Source organism: Phoxinus phoxinus (assembly GCF_949152265.1).
Source record: "Phoxinus phoxinus genome assembly, chromosome: 4".
Lineage (NCBI taxonomy): Eukaryota > Metazoa > Chordata > Actinopteri > Cypriniformes > Leuciscidae > Phoxinus > Phoxinus phoxinus.
In genome coordinates, this window is record NC_136879.1 from 37,272,820 (window position 1) to 37,298,742 (window position 25,923).

General features: G+C 37.7%; 1 protein-coding gene across 1 annotated transcript; it reads right to left on the reverse strand.

Annotated features, from left to right (window-relative positions):
• Window positions 1–2,529: 2,529 nt before the first annotated feature.
• On the reverse strand, window positions 2,530–25,718 carry LOC306996996 (paired box protein Pax-3-A-like). The gene is made up of 9 exons (XM_079609984.1): window positions 25,358–25,718; window positions 23,857–24,092; window positions 23,562–23,685; window positions 22,890–23,039; window positions 9,396–9,595; window positions 9,146–9,311; window positions 8,870–9,057; window positions 5,043–5,262; window positions 2,530–3,121 (listed from the first exon to the last, which is right to left on the reverse strand). Exons 1-9 carry the CDS (start codon window positions 25,440–25,442, stop codon window positions 3,087–3,089), a joined length of 1,404 nt encoding a protein of 467 aa, XP_079466110.1. The 5' UTR covers window positions 25,443–25,718; the 3' UTR covers window positions 2,530–3,086.
• Window positions 25,719–25,923: the final 205 nt, after the last annotated feature.

A 25,923-nucleotide genomic window follows, 5' to 3' on the forward strand; every position in this document is an offset into this window, starting at 1 on the left:
GAAGAACAGAGACATGAATCATCCGGGAAAGTGTGAAACGTCTATGAATGGAGACAGATGTGTGAGAGATGAATAACCTCTGTTGTTTTTATAATGACATTTTGAATGAATTACAGACTAATTGAATCCTTTAAAAAAATCCATATTAGCTTTATGAATCTAAAGTATAGCTAAGTACATAAACGCACAAACTGGCTTTATTGTCAAACAATGAATGATTTAATTAGGCAAAATATCTGTAGGATACATATACATAATCACACACACATACAAAATAAATTAATAAAAAAAACATTCAGAGTTTTTGTGGCTGTATTGTCAGTGTTGCTGAGCGTTTTTAGTTTTTGACCATCTCTTGTAAGAAGAAAAACAATGGCAATCTTAAGCATATCAGATAATATCAAATCAGTAGAAATATATTTACTAAAAATAAAAAAGTAATTTTCACAGTGCATCTTTCCAACACCATGAATAACAGCAACGCTAAAGGAATTATTTTTGAAATGTATAATAAAACGGACCGTATGATTTCAAACTCACTTTAAAAGGTACACAATGCATCTTTTTTGTTCAAAATTAACAACATTTAAAGAATCAATACATAAATTATTTTCCCAAAATGTGTTTTTGTCTTACCCTGATTCATTAAGGTAAGCCTGTTATAAGTGTTTATATTTGAGACCTGACGGGATTGTAATTGTGTACATGCGTCACTAGCCTGTGTGTCATATCCGTAAATAGAGAAAAATGACATGTCTGGTTTGCGAGTGGCTCAGGTTAGTTGTCACAATGAGTGAGAAAGGTTGACATTTATCTAAATCTCAAACCTTCTTGAATCACACGTTTTAAACAGACACAGAACAGAGGAGAGTCTGCTGGCAAATCGAGTCCGTAATAAAACATGAATCAACATTGGCTTGGCTTGGCTTTTCAGAGATGGCGAGAACTGAGTGAATATGAAGATGGTGTTTTATTACTCAACAGGTGAGTATCTTATTGAACAGCTAAATTGTCATATGTAGCTCTCTAACTGAGTTGATTGTAACGCATTATCTATTATGAAGGCTGATTTCATTATGGTTGTTGTGCTGGAATTCAATTTCAAGGAAGTAGCGTGTCTATAAATGTGTAGATCTACAGTAACGTCTTCCGCTAGTCAGCTTGAGATCCTTCCCATCTAAAGTGGTTATACCTCTGAAGCCTGGTAGTGAATATTTAATGAGCAGCAGGATGAACATATTTCTGTCATAACTCTTGGGAGTGTTTGCAATGGTAATGGATATAACAATGTTGATATGTTTGGTCTGCTACGGTACTTCTGTTGCTGCAGGGTAAGTACAGGACTTGCTGCTGTTCAATATAGCATAAATGAATTACCCGTAGCAGATCTATACAGGTGGAGCTGGGGGAGGTGGAGGGTTTCTGAAAGCACGCTGCACTGCTACAGAAAATATTGACCAAGTATTTGAAGGTTGAGCTACTGATACAGCAGGAACCAATCAGCTGTGCCCTATAGAGAATGATTGAGTTGAGGATCGATCAGCCGTCGCCATCTAGAGTTTCATGACAGAACTTTGTATTCGAAACAATGTTCTTCTACCAAATGCATGCAGTTTTTTTTTTTTTACCGCTATAGAAGTTCAGAAGTTGCATAGTGTACTTTAAGCAAATATACTGAAGAAAATTATAAACGCAACACTTTTGTTTTTGCCCCCATTTTTCATGAGCTGAACTCAAAGATCTAAGACTTTTTCTACGTACACAAAAGGCCTATTTCTCTCAAATATTGTTCAAAAATCTGTCTAAGGCCACATTTACACATAGCCGGGTATTTAGAGAAACGAATATTTCTCCCCCTCCGTTTTCAATAATAACATCGTGCACACAACCCGCATAAATACGCCGCCGAGCGCCTTTATAACTATGCTAAACCTATGGGCGGCAGTGTAGGGAGAAGGATAAAGCCATGCAAGCCAATCAGAATCCTCAGAATCGACAAGAGAGAACCTAAAACTCCGTTTCTCCCAGTTGACACGACAACATATAACCGGCGTTTTCAGAAATCTCCACTTTGGCCGGAGTTTTTAGAAATGATCGTTTTCTGGGATAAAAACGGCGTTTTCGTGTAAATGACAGGCCAAAACGCAGAGAAATATCTGCGTTTTCCCATCGTGTAAACGGGGCCTAAATCTGTGTCAGTGAGCACTTCTCCTTTGCCGAGATGATCCCTCCACCTCACAGGTGTGGCATATCAAGATGCTGATTAGACAGCAGGATTATTGCACAGGTGTGCCTTAGGCTGGCCACAATAAAAGGCCACTGTAAAATGTGCAGTTTTACTGTGGGGGGGGGGGGGGGGGGGATACTATGCGTATCCTTCACATAGAGTTGATCAGGTTGTTGATTGTGGAGTGTTGGTTGTTTATAATTTTGTTCAGTGTAAGTTCTGAAATGCTGTACATTTTTCCAATCATTTGTCATTAAAAAACATCATTCAAATGTCAAGGAATGTGTTAGGAAAAAGTGAATTGTCGGCTCTAAAATATTTGTCTTCTACAACGTGGGCAGAGAGCGATGTGTCTGGCATCATAAGAACGGCCGATCTCGTTCCACGCTCTTGATTTGGCCGGCCGCCGGCCGCAAAGACCTCAGTGGCTGTGAATGTCTCGTGTGAATGTGCGTTTCTATTTCTCATATTGCACTTAAACGTGTTTTGCAGTAAAACCATACACAAATGTCTCCTTTTTTCATTTTGATTCAACTTGTCTTGTTGTGTTTTCTGAGATTGTGGATAATTCTGAAGGACTTTTGAAGAAGAGTTCAAGGGAATGTTTTAGACAGAAAAAGCCCTTTTGATCTGCCGTCTGTGTGTGTGTGTGTGTGTGTGTGTGTGTGTGTGTGTGTGTGTGTGTGTGTGTGTGTGTGTGTGTGTGTGTGTGTGTGTGGCTGCATGTGCCATCCTGTGAGTGGCGTGACAGTTTTATTTGTATTGCCAAGTCCGTCTTTATTTCTCATCTGTCTGTGTAAAATCCTAATTCCGGCTTTGAAAATGCAGGACTTTGGGACAGTTGAGTTGCATGGGTCGTTCAGGCAATTTCAGGCCTCAGATAATGAAAGGAATCTAGAAGACAAGAAAAAGAGGATTTTAAATGTAAAGATCATGATGAAAATGTATCAATAAAGTTGTATGATTTATTTGAGTAATATAGAGCTTTAGTAATATTTGTTTTGCATGAGTAATTCCAGCTGCTGGACTCTAAAAGAAAGCATGTGCCGTCCATTGGACACAGTAATCACGCTGGCAAACGCTGATCCTCCTCTTCATTAAAGAGCTGCTGTATTTGTGCGATGGCCTTTTCATCAGAGCGTAACTGCACGAGTGACTGTGAGCCGGGATAGTGAGTTAGACAAGAGCAGCTGCTTCTCATCATGATACTGCCACGGGAGATTAGCATCCAACCATGACATTCACACACGCAAACCCAGTCCAGATATTACAGAATCAGACCTCTGCAAATCACACAGAACTATTATACAAACATCTGATGTGAGCGTGAAGCCTTTTTCCCTCTTATTACATGTTCAGGTTCAAAATCTCAGGTCACGAACAAACTGCAAGTATTGGGAGTGACAATCACATTTGGGAGTTATTCTGTCAGTGTACAGATGACACTATCACTATCAAAAGTGTAATGATCGATATAACGATTACTGTAGCAACCTTTTCTGTCTCACAGCTGTAAACAGGAAATACACAGGCTAATTTTGACTAATGAAATCTAACTTATTTTAATTTTATATTATCATTATGCCATATTTAGAGAGTGATTTTCAGATTAAGTGATTTATTTTATTTATTCTAATTTATTGATAGCCTTAATATATATACATATTATATATATATATATATATATATATATATATCACATATATATATATATATATATATATATATATATATCATATATGTCATATACTGTATATATATATATATATATATTATTTTTTTTGCTTAGTGATGTAGGCTGTTGCTATGAGCGATTATTATAAAAACATATTATTTTAGATATTCTCTATTTCAAAGACATTCATATTAGCCATATTTCATATAGCATATATATTTCATTTTTATCTACATATTTATATATAATTTTAATGATGTTACATATTTATGTTATAGTAAATAAATATAATATATACAAATAATAATATATAATTATGTGAAAAAATATATTTTAGAATGTCTTTAATATAGGCCAGAGAATATCTAAAAAATAATATGTTTTTACAATAATAATGAATAATTTATTATTTTATAATAATCGTTCATATATATATATATATATATATATATATATATACGTATATATATATATATATATATATATATATATATATATATATATATATATATGAACGATTATTATAAAATTATATACAATTTTATTAGTATAAAAACTTACAGCTTATGAAAACCCCAAACTCAAAATTAGAATATTGTGAAAAGGTTTTCATAAGCTGTAAGCCATAATCATCAAAATTATAACAAATAAAGGCTTGAAATATCTCACTTTGCATGTAATGAGTCTAATATATTATATTAGTTTCACCTTTTAAGGTGAATTACTGAAATAAATTAACTTTTGCACCATATTCAAATTTTTCGAGTTTCACTTGTATATATATATATGCTGAATAATAATATATATTATTCAAGAATAATTTATATATAAATAATTTTTAATTTATATCTCGTGAACAGTGTATAATTGCTGGTACTAGTGTCAGATTTTGAAAAAGAAAAATAATTAATTAAAGTCTTTATTATTTGCATTTATTTTTGGCCTTTTTTTGTTTGTTTGTTTATTGATAAATAAATTGTGCATGCATGGAAAAGAGCGAAGTATACGATCAGCAAACGATGCAAACTAGAATTGGACACACACACACACACACCCGATATTAGAGCATGTGGCAAAGACTAGCAGCCACTATCAAATAAGAAGTTTAAAGCAGGCTGACAGTAATAATAACGACCTTACTTTGTCCATACTGGCTGTACTGGTAGGGGGCGCTGTGCTCTGTGCTGTAGAAGGAGGCCGGCCCGTAAGACTGAGGACTGGGCAGGTTCGAGAGGACAGGTAGAGTGGACCGAGGTTCGACGCGCTGAGAGCACGAGCTGCTGACGGATACACACGACTCCAGAGAAAACTCAGCCTGGCTCTGGTGTGTGACTCCAGCTGGGGTTATTAGTCCCATGACCTACAGAGAGAGAGAGAGATCAGTTCTTACTCACACACTGTCTGTTCTACGTAGTATGTGAGGATGGGATTAGTGCATTTAAAATCATAGTGCATATAATATTCCGAAGGCCAATTTTTGTCATTTCACTCATCATCATACACAGTATTTATAGAAAAAGTGGGAAAGGTGCCGGTAATTTTTAGCCATGATATAATCAGACATTTCCTTTAACCCTAAAACACAATGCAATGCATAATTCAAAATACGGGGAAAACACCTCTAAATTATCAATACAAAAAATTATTTCATATTAATGAGTGTCCTCTAAATGGACAGGTCTTTGGTACAATATGCACAAAATGTAATGTTGGCGGTCAAAGCTGTTTTTGAGAAGTGCTGGTATGCAATAATAAGGGACTTGAGACGCTGTGTGTTACCCCGTGACTGTATTGTTTAAAATAACACATACACACACACACACACACACTTTATTTGCAGATATCTGGGTAGATATATGTGACCTGTAATTGATCAGGCAAAAACAATAATTGAATTTGGGGATTTTTTAACCTGATTCTAGGACTAGAACGGAGCCAGAGGGCAGTACAGTGCGTGCGTGTGTGTGTGTGTGCGTGCATTCATGTGTGTGCGTGCGTGCGTGCGTGCATTCATGTGTGTGCGTGCGTGCGTGCGTGCGTGCGTGCGTGCGTGCGTGCGTGCGTGCGTGCGTGCGTGCGTGCGTGCGTGCGTGCGTGCGCGTGTGTGTGTGTGTGTGTGTACTCATTATTATTTAACCTAGAAAACACTGTGCTGCATTTCAGGAATGTTGCATGTGTGCTCTGGGGAATAAAAGTTCCTGAAGCATTATTGAATCTACCACCAGAATTATGGCCAAAATAAACACACACTCCAGTCGCTGCACCAAATAAGCACCTTTACATGGAGACAGAAAGAGAAAAGCATGTCTCCCAGGCTACAGGATCCTATTACATCAGTGGACACAGTAAACGCAGCACAACACACACACACAGACACACGGTCACGCACATGGTCTCGCTTAAACCCTTTCCCAGAGTGACATGTGCCGAATCCAGGGTGGATTTCTGTTTCCGAAGCTCTGGGAGATTTTCTCTGCGAGTTTTGGAAAATTTAGCAGGCAACATTTTTTTTTTTTTTGATTTACATTAAATTTACATTGTTCCTGGATACTATTTAAACAAAAATATTTCATAGAAAATCTGAGAGGTAATCTGGGCAGTGTGACATATATGTGTGTATGTAGACGCATTGCGCAGACATGGTTGTAAAAATCACCTGCTAAAGTCTATTGCAGATATAGATATTCATACATGTGTATAACTTATTATAACTTGCTCTAAAGTAATCACGGACTGGTGTTCACCTCCCAATATGGCGGACGGCTTACCGTACATATAACCGGCCCATAAAAACAGCCGCTGATGATGTTTCTATGTATATACATCTATGAGTGTTAGACTTTTTTTAGAGCAGTTTTTGCATTAAAGTAATATTTCCAAATCAAATTAAATTAAGCATTAATTTTTTAAGTTTTAATTTGTACACATTACATGGGTTTGTAATATTTAAAATATTTGGTGGTTGTATACACAGTATATACACATACACATTCATATGCATATAGCACGGATCAAAAGGCTGCATACAATTTATAATAACTGGTTTCTATTGTAATATATTTTAAAATATAATATATTCCTGTGATCAAAGCTGAATATTCATCATTACTCCAGTCTTCAGTGTCACATGATCCTTCAGAAATCAGTATAATAGATGATTTGCTGCTCAAGAAACATTTATTATTATTATCAGTTGAAAACAGTCGTGCTGCTTCATATTTTTGTGGAAACCTTGATAGGATTCTTTGATGAATAGAAAGTTCAAAAGAACAGCATTTATTTGAAATAGAAATCTTTTGTAACATTTTAAATGTCTTTACTGTCACTTTTGATCAATTTAATTCAACCTTGCTGAATAAAAGTATTAATTTCTTTCAAAAAAAGATATGCAAGACAACACAGATTGAGACATCCATCTCAATAGTACACTGGGATGCTTTGAATCTTAGCAACATTTTTCACGTATTATTACTGTAGTATTACCACTAGATGATGACAGTGAGAATGTGAGACTGTAATACATTCACACCCGTCAAACCTGTAATTCACAGCGGCCCGTCAGTGTTCTTGACACACACCCCCCGTGGAGGAACTGCTGCGCTCCTTTTACAAATGAGGAACATGTGTGGGTCAGTCGTCCTATCTATCACACTGAAGAGTGTGTGTGTGTGTGTGTGTGTGTGTGTGTGTGTGTGTGTGTGTGTGTGTGTGTACTTTGCACGGTCCAGTTATAAAGCTAAAGATAACCGAATGAAAAATGGCCCGTGGATGACCCGCGATGGAGGAATTTATCTGCATAACGCGTCGCCTTGAAGTGTGTAATAGTTTGTACAGAAGCCAGAAGAGCTTTAAACTGACACTGGGTCAACAGGTGGGATATACTACACCTTCACTGAGGCACTCTCAACCTGGATGTTTTTACGTTTTAAGGGATTAACCAAAAATATAATAACATTTATCACTTTTGTATGGAGTGGTTTAGGGTTTAATCTATCATGCTGCCAATTACCACAGGGAAATTTTGTTTCTAGACATTTTGCATCTCATAGTTTTGATTAATTTGTCAGTTAAAACGTTTGTTATTTGAGCTGTAAAGAGTTCAAACTGTCCTTTTGAGGTGGGACTACTTTTCTGGGTTGATGAACTTCTGATAATACATTACTAGAGTCAGTTTCATGTGAAAATGCTTTACATATTTTTAATGCACTCTTATGGAGGATTGGAAGCTCAATATTAAATGTTAATAAAACAAATCTTTCATTAAAAACACCAATAAGTAAATTACATCCATCTCCATTGGTTTATATAAATCATATTTAATTACTGTCACATGTAACAGTAATTAAATCATGAACTGCGAAAATTAACAACTAACTTTAGCATTTTTCCACAGAAAAAGTTATATACATGAAATATGTATAAGTAGTATTAAATTAAATATGATAAAAGTTATTTAAAAAATATGTAAATATTATATTACAAATTAATATTATATTACAATAATATAAATGTATTTATTATATTATATTAATAAAATATTTATGCAATATTATGTAATAAATTATTGATTATTATTCATATGAAGTATATAATTAAATATTATAGCATACATAATTATATAAATACTATATATTGTATTAGTATGTTCATTTAAATAATAAGAATATTATTTAATTTAATATTTTTCACTGAATATATATATATATATATTTATATAGTTATGGACATACTGTACCTTCTAAACAGTGTGAATATGATCTTATTTTAAATGTGTATTTGTGATGCTACACACTTGGCTACTGGACGTCCAGGGACTTTATTTTCTGTGGTAATCAACATCAGACCAATGATACTTTACTTATTCGATCATTGGTTAAACCAGTCAAAGACTGGCAGTCTACTAAATACTAACTGGTCTGGAAAAATTATTTTAAAATTACTAGAAAGTAGTTCTGTGGCTTTATTACCTGAGAAGACAGTCCATTATGATGTGTGATGGAAGAGTTAGCGTGACTGTTATGAGGTCCAAATGTATCTGAATATCCTGCGTAACCATGGCGACTCGAGAGACAGTATGAGGCCCCGCCCTCCGGCCCCGCCCCTCCTGAACTCTGATGCGGCGGGAGCGGCTGAGGTCTGTGTACAGTACTCGAATCTGAGAACAGATACAGTCACCAATAATGGTCACACAATACATCAGAATAAATTGTAGGAAAAATTGGAATTGAATATAAAATGTTTACCTTGAGAAAGGCCAGCGGGTGGGTACGGGCTCTCTGACAGCTGGTACGGGGAGAGACTGGACATAGCCGGATGTGAAAACCCACCAGGGATCAGGTGATTGAACGCCATGATCTGATTGGCTCCCGCTTGCTTCCTCCAACGAGCTCGTCTATTACTGAACCACACCTGAGAAAAGACAAACATGAAACAGTTCATTTGTTTTTGTTTTATTCTATCAATTCGTTTTGAGGTGTATGGGTGTATGTGTACCTGTACTCGTGCCTCTGAGAGTTTAGCTCTCTGAGCGAGCTCTTCTCTGGTGTAGATATCAGGGTAATGTGTGCGTTCAAAAGCTCTCTCCAGCTCCTCCAGCTGTTCGGCCGTGAATGTTGTTCGACTGCGCCGCTGTTTCCTTTTCAGCGGCAGATCGGGCTCAGATTCCACCTCTGAACCTTCATCAGACGGACTCGCTGAAACACATGCAAAGAATAGCGAATTTTTTATTAGATTATTTAGAAATGTATTTAAAGGGGTCATGACATGAGAAATCAAATTTGACTTGTTCTGTTTACATATAAGTGGTCTTTGAACTATTAAAACATCCTGAAAGTACAACCGGTCCTACTCGACCCACTCCGAGCGAGATTCGGACCCGGGTCACCGGCATGGGAGGCGAGTGCGCTAACAAGTACGTTAAAGACCGCAGCCGCTAGCTCGCCTCTTGAGATCAGGGGAGTGAGGTTTACACGCACAGCTCTTAATGGCCTACATCCGTTACCCTCACAACCGAAAACCTCACTCCCATCCGGGTCACGGCACCAAATGTAACGAATAGTTACACATCAGCGCACCATAGGCCCCACCCACTGGCATTCTGTCACTTAACGGCTGACATTTGCCTACGACAGTTACACTCACCCCGCTAAACCTCACTCCCATCCGGGTCACGGCACCAAATGTAACGAATAGTTACACATCAGCGCACCATAGGCCCTGCCCACTGGCATTCTGTCACTTAACGGCTGACATTTGCCTATGACAGTTACACTCATCCCGCTAAACCTCACTCCCATCCGGGTCACGGCACCAAATGAAATGAATAGTTACACATCATCGCACCATAGGCCCCGCCCACTGGCATTCTGTCACTTACCGGCTGACATTTGCCCATGACAGTTACCAGAGGTTTATGGTAAATCGCCGCTTATACAATCATATAAAGTGGTCGACCTACAAAATATACAAATACAAACAAGCAGAGGCACAAATGACATTCCTCAACTAGCAGAACTACAAAACAAACATGTTTAAGCAGCTTTTTCCCATTTTTAATGCTGTAGCGCTTTTATGAGGGACAATTTTATGAGCTTCTTCACATCTTTTCTTGAAAGACTTCAAAAACAGGCTTATTTGTGTGTCACAGTAACTCCTTGTCTATTTTTTATCTATCATTTTGCCCCAGTAACTGAAAAACCAAAATGCAACAGTCAATAAAACACAATTAAAGAGAGCTGCAGGAGGGAATATAAAACGCACATGTGATGTTTTTTTTTCTTTTTAAACAGGAAGGATGAAAGAGAAATACAGAGGAGAAAAGAAAGAAGCAATGCACTGGATGATCATAATATTAAATGGAAAATTGAAGAAAACCCTATAAAAGAAAACAATTAATAAATCAAACCTGATACGTGTCTTCGTAAAAAAGGGTTAAAGTTGAAATGTTTTTCTTGTTTTAAACAGAAATCAGCCATTGTACCTTTGAGGACTCGTCGAGAACTATGGGAAATTCCTACAATTTCACAGGGATTTGGCTTATAGGGAACGCTGAACTTTGTGGAAAACTGTTCATCAGCCTGGAATGACTTCACAACAACACATGCCAAAAGGAGAAGCTGGTAACTATATATTCATGGGGCTGGAATTAAAGGAGATTCATATTTATTTAATTTATAATCTTCAGACATTGAGCTATTAGTGCAACTCTCTCTCTCTCTCTCTCTCTCTCTCTCTCTCTCTCTCTCTCTTCCCCTCAGTCTTTGTTGGATTGATTTGCACGCTCCATCTGTGGAATCCGTCACGATGGCCAGGGCTCTCAGTGGAGGCCGTCACCTGCCCTGGAGGGGGTGGAAGGGGCATACAGAAGGCCAAAGGTGGGTGTGTGTGGGGCAAAAAGGGGAAAAGCTGGGCCAGAGTAGTTCAAGTGCTAAATCTCTTCAAAAACCTCTTCACAAGAAGCACAGAAGCACCTGAAACTTCAGATCTGGATGCGGACACAGATAATTCAAAGATCTGAAATCCATTCAAATCTGATTCTGATCCATCCATTCAAGGAATGAGAGCTGAATAATGAGTCGTAGATCGGGTTTTCTAGTTCTGTGCACTCGCATGAATATCGAGTTCAGGCATGGAGACTGATTGGTCCTTTACAGGCAATCTGCAGGCAATCACATCATTCCCACATGGCACAAGCTGATTGGCCTTGATGAGATTGCTTGCTCAGCATTTAAATAGTCTGGTTCATTGTTTGCTGTAGTCCTGCAGTGCACTATCAGAGTTCCTCTGAAACCCTCCACCTCCCCCAGCTCCACCTGCCTAGGTCTGCTACGGCATTTATGTGCGTCTATTTATGAAGCATCAGCAAATCTTACATGCTCACAGCAGTGTTTCTGTGTATCTATTAGCAGTAGCACGTCCACACTGCAGCAATAATCACCAGCAGCAGGAGCATTGCAGATCTAGTCCGACAATACCAAACACATTATAATTGGCATATTCATCAACATGCTAAAACTATTTTGAGAGCTGTTGATTTAAATAACTTTGAAGGGAATTTTTTGTTTGTTTGACATTTTATATATACAGTATATATATATGGCATTAGGTGATCAGACAGGCTGCGTTTTTCTGTGCTGTATTTATTCGTAGCCTATTTTTTAATATGTTTGTCTATGTATATCCTTTCGACATTATCTATATCAAACCGCTTTCTCGCCTTTCTCAGTCTCAAATGAGTCTCAAATGAGATTACAACGACTACAAGTGAACAACCACTTAAATTTGTATAATTTTCTCACACAAATTTATTGTATGACTTGTGATATAGTGCAAAAGTTGCATGAACTGTTTTTATGATACTTGTATGGTGCATGTTGTCATTTTATGAGCTTTTAGGAGCACTTTTTTGAAATTATGTCAAAATGTTCCTTTTTGACATTTGATCATCAGGTTGCAAATAAGTGAGCACTTGCATTTTTATATTTTTGCTGAGTGAATGGGAATCAATGCAAGTGAATAAACAGAAGGAAAGAGCAAACAGTACACAGGTTTAATTCGGGCAGAAGAAAACAGACCGCAGGCTTCTAAACACACACAACCAAAAACCCAAACGAAATGGAAATGGAACCACTGGACAATCTAGAGATATTCTGCCTTCTGTAAATACACAGAGTGTGTGTGTGTGTGTGTGTGTGTTTGTATGTGTGTGTGTGTGTGTGTGTGTTTTCAGGTCTTTGGCATGTAAAGTTAGCGTGTAGTGTGTTTTAAGGTCTTGCTTAGATATTTTAGCCCTCCGCTATGTAAACGGTGCGGTCACTAAAAGCATCTCCAAAGTTTCTTTTCAGCTCTGGGCGCTCGTCGCTTAAATTCAATATTTGAAGGCGAAACATCACCCGAGCACATATACCTCGTGTGTTCATGCACACAAAATCCACATAATACCGTGGGACGGCGAACGCATAGGCACTTTCACTTCTTACCACAGTTTCTTATGAAACTTTGGTAACACTTTTCTTAAAGCCTTTATGCATAATACATTATAAAAGTATTTTTAATGCATTAATTATGCCCTGTAATGCACCTTATAATGCATTGTATAGTCTCATGAATAACTGTAACTACAGTTATAATACTTATCTAATCATTGAACACACCTTTACAAAAGTATCATATATTAAAACACATGACAAACAACCAATTTCAGAATCTGAAAATATTATAATGCATTTTAACTTTGGTTACAATTATTTATGAAAAGATATAATGCATTATAATGTACATTATGAATACCTTTATAATGCATTATACATAAGGGCTCTAATTCAAGTGTTAGCTGAAACCTTTATAAAAAGAAGACTTAATATTAAGTAATTCTCCTTCTAAAGTAAATGTATCTTGATTTAAGAATGTTTCGATTTTTGGCATGGGAAACGAGACAAAAGTGTTTTTTTTGCAGTGTTACGCTTAGCTTTGGTCTAAGGCAAGCGGCAGAGGTCCAAGACAAACCCATATGTGCGTGTGTAGCACTCTGAGTTGGTGTTTTGGTGTGTGTTCTTCTGATTCTCTTGGGGGCAGGTAATGAAGAGGGCTAATTGAGCCAATGACATGCCCCCTCGCCATCAAAAACAGCCCAAAAAGAAAGACAAAGAGGGGGACAAAAGAAAGCTTGGGAACAAATGCAGCGTCTCGAAGAGGGGAGAGCGAGGCGGGTTCATTTCAGCGGCCGAGGCTGGCTGAGTGAGTGCCCGACTACATTAAGCAGTACATAGAGAACTAACAGATGCCGGAGACAGAAAGGATGAGTGACAGCTCGTGGGCCCATCTGCCCCCCAGCGTTTAGGAACAGAGAGAAACAGAGGGAGGACTTGACTTGCTAAAGAGCAACTGTGACCCTCGCAGCTGCCCTCAAACAACCACACGTTTCAGCTCGGAGCCAAATGTGCTCTTCGTCTCTTTAGCCTCTTTTTCTCTGCTTTTCTGGTTGTGTGACTTATGTAAAAGAAGCTAGTGTGTATGCAACTATAAACATTTCAAACAGTGGTACGGCGCATGCTACGGCCTCATCACATAGCACGTTTAATTTGGCGACCGGCATCAAGTTGTCAATTACAGATGATTATTTTGCAGCTTGAATCCAAGTTTGTGTAGAAATGCATTGACTGCGGTTTAAAAGCAAGGATGGATATTCAGAAAGGTTGCATTAAATTGATCAAAAAGTGACTGTATCCTGACACAAAAAAAATGTGTCCACAAAAATATGAAGCAGCACATGTTTTCAACATTGATAATAATAATAATAAATGTTTCTTGAGCAGCAAATCAACTGATTTCTGAAGGATCATGTGACACTGAAGACTGGAGTAATGATGCTGAAAATTCAGCTTTGATCACAGGAATAAAATGCATTTTAAATATATTCAAATAGAAAACAGTTATTCTAAATTGTAATAATATTTCACAATTTTACAGTTTTTACTGTATTTTTGATCAAATAAATGCAGCCTTGGGGAACATGCGATTTGTTTTTTGTTTTTTAAACATTAAAAATGTAACCAACTCCAAACTTTTGAATGGCAGTGTATGTCCGTCCGATCTCAAGAAAAAGACTGCTGTTAATATATTACTTCACACTGGAGATGAAGTGCATTGGATTGTAGGATATAGTATTCCATGCGGTGTGTATATTGTGGCAATTCATTTTGTGCACACATAAAATGTGCATACTATGAACAGACTGTAAGATTATATGCTATTGCAAACATAGTCAGTGTTTTATGCTGAAGGGAATATGAGTTACAACAGGAAGTAGTCACCTGTCTTTCTAAACATACACCAGTGTGACCTTTGCTCCCTGGAGGTCAAACGCCAGTGACCTCAAACTGCTCTGTTTACCAATTGAAAACACATATTCAGACAAGTGTTTGCCGACTGTCTCCTATAAGAATTCACTATACATAAAACAAGTTTTTCTTAGCAAATTGAGCAGGAAACTGCACTGTGATTAGGTGAGTTGATTCATATTTGATAATAGGTTCAGTTATCAACTATCCAATAAATAGCAACCGTCCTGAACTCTCTCTGTTGTTTTCGTGCTGTCTGTGTTATAACTCACACACACATACACACACACACACACACACACACTGTAATTTTGCCTTCAGGGCCTGAACACAAGCAGACACGGATTCCTAAGTCTGCTGACCCTGACACTGCACACTGGACACAATGGAGACAGTTTGGTTTGGGGGTTTCCCCGCATTGTCCATCCCACTGTAATCCTTTCACTGTCTGTCTCTCTTTTTATCAGAAAAAGAAAACAATATATGCTTTAATATTTAATATAAGATAAAAAATGTACTTTGTACTCCATAATTTCACAATTCCAAACCCACAAACAAATTTTTCACATGTAACTCCTCCTAGAGATTACAAGCTTCGGTAATTTCAGACTTGCATATGTGTTTCCTATCTGATCAGACTGAAGAAAATCCCATTGAAGATTCCTTCCTTAGCAACACCTTAGCAACGCCTTAAATTATATCTAGCACCAACCGGAACACCTCAGAAACCACCCAACCAGGAGAATTACCTTAGGTGTGTGAAGTCAAGTCAGTTTTTGTACAATACACGTAGGTCCAGATTTACTAAACAGGTCAAATTAGCGTTAGCACAATCCCATAAAAGCACCGATGGGAGAGGAAAGTTCTGCACGTGATCTACTGACGACACGTAAATTAAAGACCACATATGCAGCCGTATAATTTCCATAATGACCAACACAATCTACCAAGAGCAGCGCAAATTAGCGTCTGCTTTAAGACATGCTATTTTGGGTGCCATATAATGGCGCTAATACCAGTAAATTGACTAGCGCAAACATAGATATCCATATAAGGCTAGATGTCTTAAGCCGGAGTCTCGAACGGCATCACCAGCGGCCATCTTGTCACAGGGAAGCTTTCTGGCGAGCTCTATGGTACCTGAAGTAAGGTGAGTGATCTGCACGAACACAAATCCTCTTATCTCGCTGAAATCTTGACGGATTTACAAACGGTTTGGTTTCTTACAAACGTTATTAACGTGGCTAAAATTCTGGATGCTTGAACATGTTGAAAAATATATAATATTATAATTATTCATAAGTGTCATAACTACATTTCTGAAGTTTATAACAAACCAAATCGTTTGAAAATCGGTAGAAAATTGAGAAAGTTATGGTTATTTAAAAAGTATATGCACCATTAAAACACAATGTTACGAGTGAGCGAGCCCCCTGTGGCAAGATGGCCGCCGTGTGCGGACGTCGACCTCCATTGGCCAGTAGCGCGGACGAGACATCTAGCCTTTATATGATATCTATGAGCGCAAACCTTAGTAAATCATCTTGCATGATTGATTTAAATACTCTCCTCCCATAAATTTGAAAGGGAAACTCCTACAAATGCAAAAAATAACCCTGCCCGCGCCGTTTAAGTGCTAATTTTTCACTGTGTGTCTTTAGTAAATCCTGAAGGTAGTTTTTTAACGGCAAAAGAAGGTTTGCGCTGGTGCAAGCTGTTAGTAAATCTGGCCCATTATTTCAAAGCAGCTTTACAGGAAATCATGATGGTAATATTTATAATATCGTAATATCTTCATGCCAAATTTAGCATATTACAGCTATATATTTAACATTTTGCAAAGATACAAGCAATCAAGTTGAGATTTTCTCTATCATATATAGGCCTGTATGTTTATGCATGCGGATAAAGTTGGAGATACTTATATATCCAATAATACAGTTCACATTTTTGCAATCATCTAAACAATCATGCAGCCGAGATTTGCTAAGTGTATATTGCTATATGTGAGTACACTGTTTTTATGCAGGTAAAGTATCTGTGGACCACACAGAACATCATAGCAACCGCCTAGCAACCACTTCTCAAGTACTTAAACACCATCAGGCCTTAATGAACGTCACTTTTCAATGCTGTTTTCAGTCCAGGCTTTGTCTTGCCAATGCGGTCTTGACGAAGTTTCCTTTTTTAGGTCTTCCTGGTGGTGCATATTTATGCTTGTGTGCATGTGCTTGTGTTTGCTTCGGCTTTCAGAGTAAATTACGAGCCGCTGACTGCACACTCCATGGTGCCACACAAACCATCCCGCACTGGGCCAGTTGGCACTGTTTGTGAATGCATGTGTACGTGTGTGTGCATCCATGCATGTGTTTGCATGTGCATATGTTTGGCGACGTGTGCATATGTGCGAGTGTCAATCATTTGACACTTTTTAAAGTTGCATTTTCTATTCTGGCCATATTTAAATGCATCTACTCCAATACAATACAATACTTTATCCCAGCTAACAGGGAACTTTGGCTAATGTTCTGGCAAGGTTCTCTGGTTACACTTTATTTTAAGGTGTCACTGTTGCAGCATTGAGTAATATCAATTAACAATATGTACTTACTTTTTTCATGATTTGTTATCACAACTTTTTATCTTTTGTCAAATCAACTTCGATAACTAATGTGTGAAGATAACATACTATTTTGAGTTTCTGTTTATTAAACCATTCTTCTTCATTGAATTAACTCAAATTTTTAATTACTGTACAACGAACTCAAAATTTTAAGGCAACAAGGTAACTTGCTTTTTTAAGTTAAACCAAAAAATGTTTTACAGTGTAGGATTAGGGTTTGGTTGAGGGTTAGTTGCATGTAATTATGCATAATTTACTGTTATTACTATGGTAAATGTCACATATGTAACAAGGACACTGTCAAATAAAGTGTTACCGATTCTCTGAAAGTTCTAAACAAACATTCTTCCAGATATTATTGATAAGTTCCAGATAAGTTATCTGGTCTTTAATTATGCTCTCAAAAATCATTCATGGAGCTTCATTTTAGTTGCACGCTTTGTAAACGTTACTAGATGGTCCAGAGAACATTCAAAAGTAACATGCAAAATTATAAAATGTAACTGTTAATGTTCACACAACCAAGATGATACATTTTTCAAACATTCAAAAGAGAATGGAACTTTTCCATTCAGATATTCAATAACGTTTTAACTTAAAAGGGTCATTTGTAAGCTGGGATGAGGGGATTTTTGGAGGATGGCAAACAGTGAGATTTCACTCCCCGCACACACGCCAACATCTTTGAGTCTTTAAGATGAAATATGGAGACAGTATGAAGGAAAGGGTTCAGGAATCAAGCTGCTGCCTGTTCAAAAGAAGGGTGTAAAGACTGAACTCAACTTGCCTGTCTGTGTCTCCCAGAGAAGGAGGGGCGATGGTGGGAATGGAGCGGACAGACAACGGCCCACAGATATTAACCGAAAATGCGCCGCAGGCCAAGAGAGGTAGAACGGGGCATGGGGAGGACGGAGGAGAAAAAGAGCGAGGCGAGTTTGACTCATTGGCCAGATGAAAGTGAAGTTCAAATAAAGAGCCTGCTTTAATCGGCTCGGGCAACTCGTCTTTTTTCGGATCGCGAGACGGGCAGAGCGTGACGGACGGGCTTTGTGGAGGCGCGCATGACGAGAGGCTCGCCCCCATTGTGACTGACGCTCGGGGCCATGAAGGAACAGCCGAGGAGAACACTGGTCCCTATTGACCGAAATAGCCTTTAATAAACTCCCGTCGCCATTAAGTGTGACACTGCATCCCGATCAGTATTATTTAGGGAGCTGAAGTGGTGTTAGCAGGGCATTGGTGGCAGTCAAATAACGTTCACCTTAATTAGTCACGCAGGGATAGACTGTTAGCTCATTAAATATCATTATAGAACAGCAAAACATCAGTCACTCCAGCTGTTGGCTTCAGCCAGAAGGCAAAAATAGACTCTTTTACTCTATTTTTTAGGCCTCTTTGCACATTAAATGGTACAGCTGTCCTGTCCTTTTAACAATTCATGTGTTGTCATATTTTTATAAGTCTGTTTTAATCATTTCTCCTTCAGAGATCCACAGAAGACAAAAGTCAGAAGTTTGGAAGGACGTTTCTTTTTTTCTCCCAAATATAATTTTTAGTGTATACATTTAATTTTGTATTATTTTAAGTGAAATGCCGAACTCGCAGAATGAATCTATCATTGCAGCCACAATAAACATCATCTTTCCAGATTTCCAATGTTTAACTTGTTCTGCGGTTTTTGTCTCCCACTCTCTTCATGCCTGATGCCATAATATTTGTGGCAATTAATAATATTATTACTTAATCTAACTCATTTTAATAAAAAGAAATTAATGAATTAGAAGAAATATTACAAATTAATACACATTTCTGTTATGTAAATGTCTGCTTTTTATATACACTACCAATCGAATGTTTGAACTACTCAATTTGTGTTATGAATATTTCCACATTTTAGAATGATAGTAAAGTCATCAATACTATGAAACAACACAAATGGAAATATGATAATTATGCATTGTTCAAGGAATTAAATTGTATAGAATCCAGCTCTATACATTGTGGACATTCTCTCATGGGGTGCTATTAACACTTTATATTATTAACACATTCCACATAGACACTTGTTGTGTCTGTCAATTAAAATAAAAATGTTTTGCTGAGAAAGGCACTATTTTATTTACATGTACATTTACTTTTTAATCATTTAGCACTAGCAGACACTTTTATCCAAAGCGACTTACAAAGGAGAGCAATAGAAGCAATCAAACTAAAAATAGTGCAACAATATGCAAGTGTCGTGACCAGTCCCAGTTAGTCTAGCACAGTACACGTAAGCAAGATTATTATTTTTTAAATGATAAATAATACTTAAAAAAATAATAATATTATATTAAAGGGGTGATGAACTGAAAAATAAAAATGTTTTGACATATAAGAGGTCATCATACTATAAGAATATCCTGTAAGTTTTAGAACTGAAAACTTCCTTGTTAGTCCAATAATAGCTTTTATTGACACCAGGCCCAGCGAACAACAGGTTTTTTAAAGAGGGGATCTATGACGTCAAAGGGTATCAAACCCCGCCTCCGCAGAAAAAGATCGACGCCTACTTCAACACCGCCTGTTTAGCCCCGCCCACCGACTCGCGCATTACATGAAACTCATTATAATATGCAAAACTGTTACCCAATCATAGCAGTGGGCGTTTACTTCCAAGTCTTCAATGCGGCACGGCCAAAAAAAAACAGCGTTTCAGGAGCTAGGCTCAAAACCAGGGTAGAAAATAGCCGAGTACTTATTCATTTTTTATGTTTTTAAATGTAAAAACCAAGCGAACGTCATAAGTTGACCTCAGACAACAATATATTTTTAAAAAGCCAGTTTTGACCCCTTTGATGTACACCTTTTAAATCATTTTCAGGCACATTTAGAAAAAAAACTTGTAGACTGATAGTGTAATTTCTGTCTTTTGTAAAGGCTGACCAATACCAAGTGATGGAACCCTTTATGAGTTGTAATCACCATTATAGGCCCTAAATTGTTCAAGCTATTTTCTAAATATAATAAATATCATTCTTATTAAATTTGTTAGAGGCACATCTTTCCAACAACTTCAGATTAGTTACAATCATGCCAGAGTTCTGTCTGGAAACTGTCTGTATGTAAATCGAAACATTCATCAACTCACACATTAGTAAACGGAAACTCAAGAATGCTTGCTTGACGTGCGAAAACCAATGAGGATCATTCTCGTGTTACGCATCACGTTTGAGCTTCAACAAGAACCAATGAGGTTCATTCTCGTGTTACGCATCACAATTGAGCTTCTGCAAGAACCAATGAGGTTCATTCTCGTGTTACGCATCACGTTTGAGCTTCTGCAAGAACCAATGAGGTTCATTCTCGTGTTACGCATCACGTTTGAGCTTCTGCAAGAACCAATGAGGATCATTCTCGTGTCACGCATCAGGTTTGAGCTTCAGCAAGAACCAATGAGGTTCATCCTCGTGTTACACACAATTGAGCTTCAGCAAGAACCAATGAGGTTCATTCTCGTGTTACACACATTTGAGCTTCAGCAAGAACCAATGAGGTTCATTCTCGTGTTACACACATTTGAGCTTCAGCAAGAACCAATGAGATTCATTCTCGTGTTACACACATTTGAGCTTCAGCAAGAACCAATGAGGTTCATTCTCGTGTTACACACATTTGAGCTTCAGCGAGAACCAATGAGGTTCATTCTCGTGTTACACACATTTGAGCTTCAGCAAGAACCAATGAGGTTCCTTCTCGTGTTACACACATTTGAGCTTCAGCGAGAACCAATGAGGTTCCTTCTCGTGTTACACACATTTGAGCTTCAGCAAGAACCAATGAGGTTCCTTCTCGTGTTACACACATTTGAGCTTCAGCGAGAACCAATGAGGTTCCTTCTCGTGTTACACACATTTGAGCTTCAGCAAGAACCAATGAGGTTCCTTCTCGTGTCACACACATTTGAGCTTCAGCAAGAACCAATGAGGTTCATTCTCGTGTCACACACGTTTGAGCTTCAGCAAGAACCAATGAGGTTCATTCTCGTGTTACACACGTTTGAGCTTCAGCAAGAACCAATGAGGTTCATTCTCGTGTCACACACGTTTGAGCTTCAGCAAGAGCCAATGAGATTCATTCTCGTGTTACACACATTTGAGCTTCAGCAAGAACCAATGAGATTCATTCTCGTGTTTGAGCTTCAGCAAGAACCAATGAGATTTATTCTCGTGTTACACACATTTGAGCTTCAGCAAGAACCAATGAGGTTCATTCTCGTGTTACACACATTTGAGCTTCAGCAAGAACCAATGAGGTTCCTTCTCGTGTTACACACATTTGAGCTTCAGCGAGAACCAATGAGGTTCCTTCTCGTGTTACACACATTTGAGCTTCAGCGAGAACCAATGAGGTTCCTTCTCGTGTTACACACATTTGAGCTTCAGCAAGAACCAATGAGGTTCATTCTCGTGTCACACACATTTGAGCTTCAGCAAGAACCAATGAGGTTCATTCTCGTGTTACACACGTTTGAGCTTCAGCAAGAACCAATGAGGATCCTTCTCGTGTCACACACATTTGAGCTTCAGCAAGAACCAATGAGGTTCCTTCTCGTGTCACACACATTTGAGCTTCAGCAAGAACCAATGAGGTTCATTCTCGTGTCACACACATTTGAGCTTCAGCAAGAACCAATGAGGTTCATTCTCGTGTTACACACATTTGAGCTTCAGCAAGAACCAATGAGGTTCATTCTCGTGTTACACACGTTTGAGCTTCAGCAAGAACCAATGAGGTTCATTCTCGTGTTACACACATTTGAGCTTCAGCAAGAACCAATGAGGTTCATTCTCGTGTTACACACATTTGAGCTTCAGCAAGAGCCAATGAGGATCATTCTTGTGTTACACACATTTGAGCTTCAGCAAGAGCCAATGAGGATCATTCTTGTGTTACACACATTTGAGCTTCAGCAAGAGCCAATGAGGATCGTTCTTGTGTTACACACGTTTGAGCTTCAACAAGAGCCAATGAGGATCATTCTTGTGTTACACACATTTGAGCTTCAGCAAGAGCCAATGAGGATCGTTCTTGTGTTACACACGTTTGAGCTTCAACAAGAGCCAATGAGGATCATTCTTGTGTTACGCATCACGTTTGAGCTTCAGCAAGAACCAATGAGGATCGTTCTTGTGTTACACACGTTTGAGCTTCAGCAAGAACCAATGAGGATCATTCTTGTGTTACACACGTTTGAGCTTCAGCAAGAACCAATGAGGATCATTCTCGTGTTACACACGTTTGAGCTTCAACAAGAGCCAATGAGGTTCATTCTCGTGTCACACACGTTTGAGCTTCAGCAAGAACCAATGAGGATCATTCTCGTGTGCAATCTCTTTATTAACTTTTTGAAGTGTCAGTTGTCAATGGTGGGACAAAAATTTCTCAAATCTCATCAAAAAGATCTTCATTTGTATTCCGAAAAAATATTTTTGGGTGAACTAACCCTTTTAAGTTGACTATAAAAAGTGTGTACGATCCACTCACATCTGTCCGCTAGAATCCCCTCGATACTGTGTCCACTCCTGCGGGCGATTTCTTCTTGCTCACGCTTTTCGATGTCCTCTTCGTCCTCATCCTCCTCCTCGTCACCTCTCCCGCCATATCTGCCTCTCATGATGCGGCTTAATGAACTCACTGAACAAGAGTTGAACAGAATGTATGTTATGACAATGATGATAATTGTTGTTAAAAAAAAAATTCTTCTTCAAGCATTTAATAAAAAAGTTGAACAGAATGTGTAAGTGCTCTTATTATGTTTTTTTTTTTTTTACATAGAAATAAACATTTTAACAACGTTCACAAACGTTTCAGTAACCACAAAAGTTAGACAACAAATTAACCAGTGTGAGTAATGAAAGATTTGTGGTTATACTAAACTGTTGGAAACAGTTCAGCAACTTCAGGAATTAAACGCTCGCGAACAGAAATCGTGTTCGAGCGAACATTGACAAAACATAAATATTGTTATTGTTTATTTCTCAATTTTTTATTATGGATTAAAGAAGTTTTTAGAAATAAACTTTTTTGTTTAAGCCCTACGTCTTTGAGATAGTTGTTCCCTGATGAAATATAGGCCTAAATCTTTTTTAACCCCGTAGGCTAAATGTCAGCAAGTAACATAAATAATTCGCACACTTTCCTATGTTTATCCCATACCTGATGGTACGTTGTCCCGGTCACAAATTCCCTCTTTGAGCAGTTTATCCCGAATTTCCCAACTGAATATTCCGGGGTTTTCCCGTTTATATTCCTCAACGCGCTTCTCCACATCTGGAGATGTCTGTTAAAAATAATATAAAAATAAAAAACAGTCAACAATGTGCCTGATTCAGTTCAAAGACTCTCGTTATGTCATAATGTCAGCGCTTTCGGTCGACCAGTTGCTTTGAGTTTGCTCACAAAATTCCTGCGCGCCAGCTGCAATAGATGAATCCGCACTTCAGGGCCTCACCTTGGCTTTACTCCCGCCGATTGCTCCAGGCCGGATGGATCCAGTCTCCTGATACCGGCACAGGATTTTGGAGACGCATCCGTGAGAGACTCTGAGCTGGCGGGATATCATGCACGGTCGGATCCCGTGATGGGCCATCTCCACTATCTTATGCCGAATGTGGTTCGGTAGAGGCCGGCCGTTGATGAAAACTCCTCCGAGCTGGTTGACTCGACCCTGACCCATCGGAGTTGAAACTGCATCGAAGCAAAAATTATGTAAGAGACGGTCATCGAACTGAAGTAGCTATGCACAAACATGATAGAAAAAATAATTCATGCTGTTTAGCCTATTATCCCTAATCAACTGAAGTGTGCTTATAAGGAAGAGCTTATATTGGCTCGATGCATGTGCATTTAATTCCCTGACATTTTAGCGGTTACACTTTATTTTAAGGTGTCCGTGTTACAGTGTAATTATGCATTTAAGTAGGCTACTGTGTAATAATAATTAATGTACCCTACTTACTATAGGGTTTGCTTTAGGGTTAGTTGCATGTAATTATTCATAATGTATAGGTAGCTACAGTAACTACATGTAACGTGTAACAAGACCACTGTAAAATAAAGTGTTGCAAATTGGTTACAATCAAAATAGTATTTTTTTCCATGCTATTTTGAATTGAATTAGCCTATAATTGAGTTAAATAAAACAAAATAGAAATGTCAGTAAATATGCGAAAGTGTTAAATGGAAACAAATCTGTTGTTAATGATGAAAACAAATAAAAATAATTATTCTAATTAAACATATTCATAGCCAGAACTTTACATTATAGGCTACTGTACAACTTTTGGTTACATTTTATTTGGTAACACTTTATTTTACAGTGTCAATGTTACATATGTTACATATAGTTAATAACCCTCATAATAGTTAGCCTACATAATATTACTCTAATTAAATGTATAATTACGGTGTAACAAAGAATCCTTAAAATAAAGTGAACCACTTTATTTTAAGGTGTCTTTGTTACACTGTATGTGTTTAGGAATAGTTGCATGCAATTATGCATAATTTGTAGTTATTACTAGGCTACAGTAAAATGTAACAAGGACACTAAAATAAAGTGTTACCGAATTTTTCTGTGTTTTATAGAAACAGAAATCAACACATTGACACACATCAAGAACATTGTCTAAAGAACCTAATGTCTAACATCAGCTATTGTTTCTAAATAAGAAGGGTTATTTGCTCATCCAAAGAACCACTGAATAACATTTAGGCATTTGTATTTCATATATTTTTTTTATAATTACATAGGCTAATTCAATTTTAATATTGTACCAAAATATGTGTAGCTATAACAAACGTTTACTAAATTCACAACATTTTGAAAAATAACATCACCGTTTTCAGCACTTATGCAACCCCAAATCCAAAAATAGTTTACATTTGACCTCAAATTTCTACTATTAAATTAACATATATGAATGTGCATTATTTTTAATAATGTAATTTACCCTCCATAGGGAAGCCAGTGCGGGGATAGTTTTGAGAGAGAGATGGACGCATCATCCTGGGAACGGTCCCTGCCAAGCCGTTCATTGTTGACTAAAAGTGCACTTCAAACCACCAGGACTTAAAAATGCATGTAAATATTCCACGATCAAAAAAAACAAAAACAAAAATATAAGCTCCAGTGATCTTTTTGTATCCCTCAAGGAAAATAGAAAGTAGAGGATGGAATGAAAAGTTATCAATCAGATGCAGCCTCTCCACGTTTGTGGTCCTTTGGTTGTTCTCATTATGTGAGGAGAATTATAATCGCCGCGTTATTGTTATTAGCAGACGTTTGGGATGAGCGCGAGTTCTCAAACTACTGAGACATTCATGAGTTTGCAGAGACCTCCTTGTCTATTACGCGAACAGCGCGTTTTGATTGGTCCACAAGATTCCGTAACCGAGAGCTGATTGGTCGAAGATGTACACTTTTGCTTTTTGAGCGTTCCAGAGTGGACTTTAAGATGACTAATTCTACTAAAAATTATTAGACTACTTTAAAAACCGTCACTTAGGCTATATATAT